Raw genomic sequence first — 10000 nt, 5'->3', positions numbered from 1 at the left:
GACCAGGAAATGAATGGACAAAAATAAACACTTGAATGAATAAAAGGATGGGTGTAGGAAATAATGAATGAATGAATGAATGAATATTCCTCCTCTCTCCTTACCATTATGTCTCCCTGACAGGAGTGCAGACAGTGCAAAGCCAGCTCTGTGTTACTGCCCCCTCCTGGTAGGCAGCTGGAACTGCTCATCGACAACAGCCGCTCCACTGGGGCACAACACACACGCACACACACACACACACACACACACACACACACACACACACACACACACACACACACACACACACACACACACACACACACACACACACACACACACACACACACACACACACACACACACACACACACACACACACAGAGTATTCAACAGTTAGGGCCCTATTCTCCCACAAGCCTTCGGCGCTAAAACGGGCCTTAAACGCAAAAAAACGTGCCTTGCGCCTGTTTTGGGACGATATCAATATGGCTTTAGGCTGCCAAATGCGCTTTAGGCCGAATGGGCGTGGCGCAGTCCCAGAATGGGCCAAAGTGGGCGTGTCGGCCTTAAATCTCGGCGTACTGCTATCTTCGCACCTGCCGTAAATTTAGCGCTTTGCGCCTTTGAAAACCAGGCCTATTCAGTGCGCCAGTGCTCTTCTGCTGCCTCTCCCCTGTCACCCTTCTCTGTCTCTCTCTGAAACCAGGCCTATTCAGTGCGCCAGTGCTCTTCTGCCGCTTCTCTGTCACCCTTCTCTCTCTCTCTCTGACTCCCTCGCTCAGACAGACACAACACATAGCAGCACCCAGCTTCCCATAGGAAATAGCAGTTGTAAGTTTACTGCCTGTGAATGTCCCTGTCCCAGCATGCAATTGGGTCCTCCATTTCGCTACTAAATAGCAACCAAATGAGCCGAAATAGATATAAAAGGTAGATCTAAAATAATGTGTAATGGTAAGACAACCTGCAATTGTAGAACATTTCAATATTGGACCAAATAAAACATCGAAATGAAACACCACCCTATGTGAAACATATATGTCCTCTTGAGCCTATATATACCCTGTGTGGATTTAACGTGATTTAGATAAGTGACAGCAGAACGCGCTTCGGAAGCTTCTACTGTCATCTGCTATACTGTGATGTCCGCTCCAGTAACTTGGCCCTACTCCACATTTAGTTTTACAATAAAAACACATTTATGCAATGACTTTACATAATGTAGGCTATATTTATGTGCATCATCCTTCCTGCAGCACGCGAGAGAAAATGATATCTTTCTGGACAAACTTTCACCAATCTAATAGGCTATATTTTTCTAGCTGATGCGTTTAGAACATTATTTTCACTTTGATCTTGCTATAGTGTAGCGTATTTACATGCTTGCAGTATTGAAACTGCAGTTAGATTGGTTTGAGAAGCATAATAATATGGAATAATAGACTATAATGCAGACAGACAGACTGGATGAAGGGAGGGGGGGGGGCAGAGCGTTTGGCTTTCGTCTGGTTTTGCGGGATCACTGGAATTGGAGCTAAAAAGGCAAGCGTGCGATTCGTTTATTGCAGTTATCCAATGAGCATGACGGTGCATAATTTTACGCTTAAAAGGCGTGGTTGTAATGGTTGAGGCTGCGTCTAGCGCCAGCACGACGATATCAAGTGAAGCTGGTCCACGCCCACTGATTTGAGCTGGGCCAGGCGCTCGGCCTAGAAACAGCGCCGATGCAACGATAGGGACCTTAGTATATATAACTTTGGTCAGATTAAAAATGAGATTCAAAAACATTTAAAAACGGAAACTGCTCATCATCTAAACTAAAGGCATATGCACAGTATCATCATCTATTTGACTATAAAGACTGCATCATTCTCTGGAGACTTTTGGATTGCCCAGGCTCTCTTGTCCTTTTACCTCGGTCTCGTGAGTTGGTACTCTCCTCCAGCTGCCCCCACGGTTTCCACAGCAACTCTTCCCTGGGCAATCCGTCCTCTGGAGACCACGCCCCGGACTCCTCCCACACAAGGAAGCATGGGGGAAGCTCCGCCTGGAAGTCACGGCCTACGTTGATACACCTGGAGAGAAGGAAAAAGAGACGGTATGGAGAGAAATGAAAGATAGAAAGTGGAATAAAGAACAGCATGTCAATGTTATGACCTGGATAGAGAGATTTGATCCTTATATAGTGATGTGATGGAAAGTACAGAAAGAAGAGAGAGTGAAGAGAGGTGATGCTTTAAAGGGACAGTTCACCCCAAAAGTGGGGTTGGTGAGGCGCAGGGGGTGAGTGGGGTTGGGTTTAGGCACTGGTAGCCACTTGGTTGGGGTTCAGGCTTGAATATGATGAGGTGCTCCAGGGGAAGGCTTGGGAAGGGGGCGGGGCTATCGCCATCGGTGACCCCATGACCTTCTCCTGGAGCTCGTTTCTCAGAATTCTCCGCCTGGTTTCCAAGAAATCAAGGTGCCGGCCGGGCGCGTCAACAAAGCAGCAGTATTTGTCGCGTCGGAGTGAGAACGGGTTGATATATTGGCCGTAGAGATGGCTGCCTTCTCTTGAATACAATGGAAATGGATGGCACTCTGGTAGTGCTCAAAGCACACACAACAACAACAACAATAATAGTAATAATAATAATAATAATAAACAAAATAATTACTACGTGCTTGGACCCATGATAATAATAATACATTTGAAAAACTCAACAGCAAGGTCTCTTTCCAGAACTCATGACCTGGTTACTCAAGATAATCCACAGACAGCAGTTTCATGTAGGAACAGTTTTCTTTCAACCGAACTACGCCTGCAGCTAGCTATCAGCTATCAGCAACCGAACTACTAGCAGTTAGCGGGTGTAATTCAGTGGAAAGAAAATAGTTCCTAGATGAAACTGCTCAGAACAGAGTCTGTGGATTATCTTGAGTAACCGGGTCATGATTTCTGGAAAGGGACATTGCTATACGATGACCATATTTTTGCCGCTTTGAGCACCACAAGCCGAGCGCCATCCCCTTCCATTGTATTCGAGAGAAGACATCTCTACATAACCTTGCTTGCAAGATGGATAACCTCGCGAGATCAAAAGAGATTCTCTCGACGTAATCCATCTTGTCATGCACAGGCAGCCCTTGTACAGTGTTGGTACATTTTTGGCTAGTGCAGTGTAATTTTCTGTGTTCGCATTGTTATAAATGTGATATAAATGGTCAAATGGCGATGAATTTTGAAATTGGGTGGGGGATTGGGGCATATATCAAGGATTTTCACACTTCAGTGCCTCAGCTCATTTTTGGCCCCGGGAATCAAAAATGTTTACTGCATTTTTGTTATATCCAGAAATGAATAGATAATTCCCCATTGAAAACCACTATAAAGTGCAAAAAAGTGCTATTTTTGAGCTCCAAGACACTTTTTACAAAAAAGCATTTTTTTTATGACTTCCTCCAGATATTTTGGACATAAGGCTTCAAAATTATGGTTTTTAATATTTTTCAGCAGATTGCAACATTTTCTCATGTATGGCATGCATCTATTGCAATCAATTTAGCTGGATTCTGTTTGTGCTGCATTATGGACCACTACAGCCCAATGGAATAAATAATTTCAGCTAAAATGGTGTTCATATGGATGTGTGTGTGTGTGTGTGTGTGTGTGTGTGTGTGTGTACACACACACACACATCCATATGAACACCATTTTAGGGATGGGGTTTTGGGGGGAGGGAGGGACAAAAAAAACATGCCTATATTGAAGTCAGCTCAAGTTGTGTGTGTGTGTGTGTGTGTGTGTGTGTGTGTGTGTGTGTGCGCACACACACACACACACACACACACACACACAAGCAACTTGAGCTGTCCCCCCACCCCCCCACCAAAGCCCCATCCCGATGTGTCCTGATCATGCACATACTAGGCTAGACAGAGTCTGTTTATGACCTGCATCAGAATGACAGAATGCACCCTTGGCCGGTCAAGGAATTGGTCAATTACTAAAAACTGGCATTGAAAGGGTTGAAATTCTGAAAAGTAATGAACATTGAGACATGAGATTGAGCAAACATGAGATTGAGCAAAAAAGGAAAAAAAGATTCTCCCTCTATTTTTGTTGTTGGCCAAAAATGGTTAGTACTTGCCCAGAAGGACTCACTCTAATTGCCCAAAAATGGTCAATTAGATGGTCTAAAAAAGTATACAGTGCATTTGTTTTTTAAATTGTCACTGAATAAAAAGTAAGAATGGAACAAAATAAATATTGGTAATAATCTTTTACATAGACCCCACTGTGATAATCCCACCCAAAAACATTCCCTTTGGATTATATTTTGTGCAGAGATTGTGGAAATCTGAAAAAGCAGCAAGTGAAACTGTTTATAGTCAAGACAAACTGGCTTATAGAGGGTTACATTTCTGAAAATGAATAAATATTTTTGGTATGTATAGCTTCATCTGAAGGTAAAATGTTTGGGATAAAAAAGAAAAGAAAAAAAAGATTTTTTTTTTTACCTTTCTTATCATTAGAAAAATAATTGACCAAAACTGGACAATGGGAGGGGCATAACATTTAGGGGTAAGTATTAGTTAACAGTGTACAAGGGTTAAGATGATTGGATTAGAAACCCGAACCATGGCCGGCTCGTCGAATCAGCGGCAGCCTTAGGCGGGCTTTCTGTGTGACGCTACTGAGAAGCATCTGGGCAAGTAGTGGGTACATGGTCTTTGTAGTTCTTTTCACTCGTCAACATGGCTGCCGCCGCGGAAGTTATTTCTCAACTGGACAGCATTTCCAAAATATCAAAACGTTTATTAATCCAATCCAATTATTAATCGCTCATGCGTTAGTTTGTGGAAATTCCCGTGCAATAATCATAACTCTGGCCCCAGCCCACATCACTCTAGCCGGAGCACATGTTAGCCTACATTAGCTTCCACAAAACACACACACAAAGCTGCGCAAAAGCACTTTACGTTACGGAGATAGCGAGGCAGCATAGTAAATAAACACACGTGGCACTGCGCTCCGTTTTCATCAATGAACTATTAATAGCGCAAGGGACGGCCACTCGTCAATTCCCTGCGCGTAGCCAAACACTCCTGGCTGCTGTTAGCCGCTAATTAGCAAAAAACATTTCAACAGGCTCATACCCCGGTTGCAAACGTTACGTCAGAGGCATGGCGATCTGATTGGTTGAAGTTAACACGCACCAGCGGTGATAGACAGATGGGTCATCCAATCACCTGCCAAGTAGCTTGGAAAAAGTGCCCGCCTCCGTCAGCGGGTTGGATGACTGCATTCCCAGATGGACTGGTTTAGTGAAACGTAATGTGAAGCTAAACCGTCATCTGGCAGCGTCAGGTTAATCTCTACAGCCAATATCTCCAAAACTCGGCAACTCACCAAAACGAACTAGATTGCTACACTGCAGGTAAGAGGAAAAATATGTATTATTTATTTTGGATTAGACTGTCCCTTTAAGGTAATGAGCGTGAGATAGACTAATAAACAGAGGGATTGATGCAGAGACATCTAGACAGCACTAGAGATAGACAGAGCATGTAAATATATCGCTGAACATTAGTTGCTTTCATCTGTAATGTGAAGAGAATGTGAAGAGCCAATGATCCATATTTGAAGGACTAAACACACGTCTTTATCTGTCCTTCCATCTGTAAGTCTGTCTGATAACATGAAGATCTAACGTTGCACATTTGCCCAGCCTGCATATCAGTGAATTTGTAGATCCGTAAACCGCAAAGATCTGTAAATCTGTCAATCCATCAATGCTCAGCAGAGGGATAATTATTTGTAGTCAATAGCAATCCTGTGTTGGTGCAATAGTGCAATGAAGGCATCTTTAATCCTCTATATTTTTTATTTGTTGCATTGCTATCTACATCTTGATCCAGTTTCCCATCTGGGATGAAGGAAGTTCATCAATCAGTGTCTCATTGTCTTATTTGGTTGAGTGCATTACTCACGGTGATACACTGCACTCCTCTTCTCCTCTTGCCATCCCTTCTTGTCTGTGATGGAGTGATGAGAGGGAGGAGTAGAGTCCCAGCCCCCTGCGGACTGGGTTGAGGACGGGTCGAGGAGTGTAGTGGCCCCGCCTCTGACCCCTGCTGGAGTGAAGCATACTGGGAAACGGAGTTCCAGTGTAGAGCGGAGGGGCTGTTTTCTGCAGGAGCAAAGCCAAAGTATTGGGACGTGAACTGAATTCTTTTTTTTTTTTCAAAAACTGAGAGTTTGTTGTTATGTCTCATATTTAGCTTTCAAGACAATATGTATAAATCCATATTAGTCTGTCTATACTGGCACTTCTGTCTATACTGGCACTTGTGACTGAACGCTCCCTTATCTTCGTTATCGTTTCTGACAAGCCGTAAGAATCCAAGGAGTTTATGACAGTGGAAAGCATGGCTGTAAATAATGATGGATGCATTGTGTTCATGCCGTGTGTATGCATACTGTATAAGCAGACATAACAAAAGAGCAAAAACAGCATCGTGGTCTCATTTAACTATGGGTTAGGAGCCAAATTCAGTTGTGGGCATGTCTCTGCTGGGTCTTCTCAAGGCACAAGGTCCTGCAATTAAATGAAGTTGGTTTCCACGCTGACAAAAGGAAGCACATGTCTAACACATGTGGTACAAGCTTAGCCACCATCCATGCAAAGCGTTTCTGTCGTTGTGGGTCAGCTTGACCAATCAAAACCAAACCATCCATACCTTTACATGTGATTGGCTGACAGGTCCGTTCTTCACCTCCTGGGATGGAGCTAGCTTTTCCCCTGCCTTGTAATGTGGAGTGGAGACGTGAGATGGACGAGGGGGATGATGGAAGGAGGGATGGAGGGAGGGACTGCTGGCAGGACAGAGAGGTGTGGATGGATGGAGGGATGGACGATGTGATGAGGAGGTGAGGAACGACGACTCTGGACACTGAAGGACGTTGTGTTGGGCTGAGAGAATAAGAAAGGTAAAGAAGGAGGGAAGACTAAAAGGGAGCAAGTGGGCAATCTCTGTCTGTCTGTTCGCTGTCTTTTCTCTGTTATCTATTTACATTTTTGTCCCACTGATGATGTCATAGGCATTGTGACATCACTGATGATGTCATCAGTGATGTCATAAGCCTGATGATGTCATCACTGATGTCACTTGAGCAATTGTGCATTGTGACATCACTGATGATGTCATAGGCTTGTGACATCACTGATGATGTCATCAGTGATGTCATTAACCTGATGATGTCATCACTGATGTCACTTGAGCAATTGTGCATTGTGACATCACTGATGATGTCATAGGCATTGTGACATCATCATGATGTCATAAGAGCAATTGAAGTTGTGACATTGTGATGTCATAAGAGCAGGTGAACAGTAAGTAGGGCAAACAGTGTATGTAAATAAGGCAAATAAGGCAAACAGTAAATAAGGTAATAAAGTAGAAGTAATAAAGTGATAAAATAGAATAAATAATAATAAAATAAAGTGGCACCATTTGTCAGTGGAAGGTGCACGGTGCAGTCATGGCAAATTGTGTAGCAGCAGCCTTTAAAACCAGGAAAAGACAACACTTATCACGATATTACGATATCTAAGACGATATCTAGTCTCATACCATATTTATATAATATATGATATTATTATATAATATAATATTATATATTATATAATATTATATAATTTATTATATAATATAATATTATATATTATATCATATTATATCATATCATATATTCCCCAGCCCTATACTCAGGTGACTTATAATAATAATGTAGTGATGTTAAGGGAAGAGACCATATAAATTGCTTCAGCACTGTGTCATTGTCATTAATGAGTAATATAGAACACTTTGAACAATATGTCTGTATATTATGTGAAGAGGATTTTGCTGTCTTTACATTATCGGCATCAAATCATTGAACATAAAACTACTGTACTGAATTGTAAATGTGCTTGGCAACTTGAACTGAACTCAATTCTGATTCTAACCTATGTTGTCGAACAAAACTAACAGAACAGAAACCAAAAACTTTGCTACGCACAATAAATTCAGGTACACAACCGTTGTGTAGAGACAAGAGGATTAACAGCAGGGAAGAGCAGAATCTGTGTGTCATTTGATTTGTGAGAAACCGAAAATTAAATGAATCTTTTATGTTTATGTTCTTCCATCCTTTGTATGATGAGCTCGGAAATGATATTTACTCACATATTTTATGTATGAATGTGTCCTGTAAACCTATGTGTGTTGACACAGAACACAAATTAAATTGTGCACAGATGTGCACACGGTGCCTCACCTGCGGCGTCGCTGTAGTCACTACAGTGGGAAGGCCTCAGGTTGCCCTCGATGCTGCTGGCGTCACCTGCCGGCTGTGGAAAGCAATGAGACAGCCCCGGAAACTTCCATATCATGCTGGAGGGGTGGACGGAGGGCAGAGACTGGAGACGAGAGGGGAAAAACTGCAGCGTACCGAGTGATTCTCCCCCCTTCGAGGATGAATATCCGCTTCCCCCAACTGCACCGGGGGAGTCCATTTTGGGGGGCGAGAGGGAGGGTGTGGGCGGAGGACTGAGAACTGAAGACACGAGGTGATATGGAGGGGGAGGAGAGGGCAGAGAGGGGAGGTGAGGAGGCAGGTAGGAGTCCGGGTGCAAATCAAAAGCGCAGCTGTGCCTCGGCTTCCCTTGGTTTTCCACTTTCCCCACCCCGAATTCCCAGATCCGTCCGAAGGAATCCCCGCCAGGAATCATGGGGAACCCTCTCTTCCGATGGGAGAGGAAAGCCTTGGAGAACGAGTCCAGTTTCTGAGTGTAGTTCCCGCTGTTGACGCCTACAGGCGACCTCTGCGTTGGGCACCCCGAGGCCAGAGTGTGGGAGTCCGCCCTGCCTCTCCACCGGGCCTCCCCAGCCTCCGGGGTCTGACACGGGGGAGAGAGGTTCACCCAAGTCCCAGGCTCCAACCCAGCGGGCGGTGTTGGATCCTCGCCGGAGCTCCGGCTGGATCCAAAATTCTCTTCCACGAAATAGTTGTCATTCACTCTGGAATGACCATCGTCCACACTGCTGTCGCTGAAGCTGACAGCACCTCTGTTGTAAAGAGTATATTGACTGTTGAAGTGGCTAACATTGCTGTAAACGGTCTCATTTTTTACTTCACAGCTAAGGTGAGCGTAGCTATTGTAATTGGCTTTGACTCGAGCATTGCGGCCAACAACAGCAAAACTGTTAACATCATCTCTCCCATCCTCACTGCTGCAATTCCTGGTGTAAAATACATCATTAGCGTTGCCATAGCAACCACCTTTACCATAAAAATCCTCCGCTGCACTTTCGCCACTCTCCATGTCAACCCAAACCTCTTCCTTTATGCCAACGCTGTACCACGGGTCAGCAAAATGGCCCCCGAAAGCCCTTTCCCCATCAAGATGGCCTCCTACATCAGCATCTCCATCCATGCCTCCTCTGTCACCCCCGCCGCTCCCCCCAGAGGAGGCGCTTGACGTCGTGAACGAGGTCGCGGATTGTTCCCCCCGACCTGCGTACGGCTCCAGGGCGTCCAGGGGCGGCTGGGAGGAGGGGTATCCCAGCTCGGGGCTTTGGTGGCTGGGAATGTTGAGGTGGAGAGACGGGCGGTGGCGATGGTGGTGGTGGTGGTGGTGGTGGAGGTTGGGGAAGGTATGGGTGGACGAGTGGTCTTCCATGATGATCCTGTGTGTTTGGCTAGAGTACCTGCAGGAGAGAGATGCAGTGTAAGTATGAATGTAGGTTTTTACCGCATGTCGTGTCAAGTTCTTCCTTAACTGATGTCGTTTGGTTTTGTTTAGCATCCGCTGCTGCGAAATTATACTTGAAACACCAAAAAGCACTGGAAAAAAAGAGTCTGAACATTGGTGCTGAATAGATGAGTTTGAATACTAGCCATGTCTGTCAAGGTGAGTATGCAATGAAAATGTGATACATTGCTTTAAACAAAATCATTGAAATCTCATCATCATTCTCAGAGGTTGCA

The 10000-nt window shown here is 44.4% G+C and overlaps 1 protein-coding gene across 2 annotated transcripts in view; it reads right to left on the bottom strand.

The window, feature by feature from the left end:
- The window catches only part of LOC310779149 (uncharacterized protein), a 28063-nt gene that overhangs the window by 5535 nt on the left and 12528 nt on the right, over positions 1–10000 (bottom strand). For both annotated transcript variants that reach the window (XM_083639648.1, XM_083639647.1), the window contains exons 2-6: positions 8288–9720; positions 6709–6941; positions 5959–6158; positions 1900–2060; positions 105–208 (exon numbers count right to left, since the gene is read on the bottom strand). In XM_083639648.1, the coding sequence (XP_083495774.1) occupies positions 105–208; positions 1900–2060; positions 5959–6158; positions 6709–6941; positions 8288–9692 (2103 nt within the window). In that variant the 5' untranslated portion in view covers positions 9693–9720. The remainder of the gene's footprint in view (positions 1–104; positions 209–1899; positions 2061–5958; positions 6159–6708; positions 6942–8287; positions 9721–10000) is intronic.

This window comes from Poromitra crassiceps (assembly GCF_964638095.1).
Source record: "Poromitra crassiceps genome assembly, chromosome: 7".
Classification (NCBI taxonomy): Eukaryota; Metazoa; Chordata; class Actinopteri; order Beryciformes; family Melamphaidae; genus Poromitra; species Poromitra crassiceps.
The sequence above is the reverse complement of the archived record's forward strand: the minus strand, read 5'-3'. Positions and strand labels throughout refer to the sequence as shown.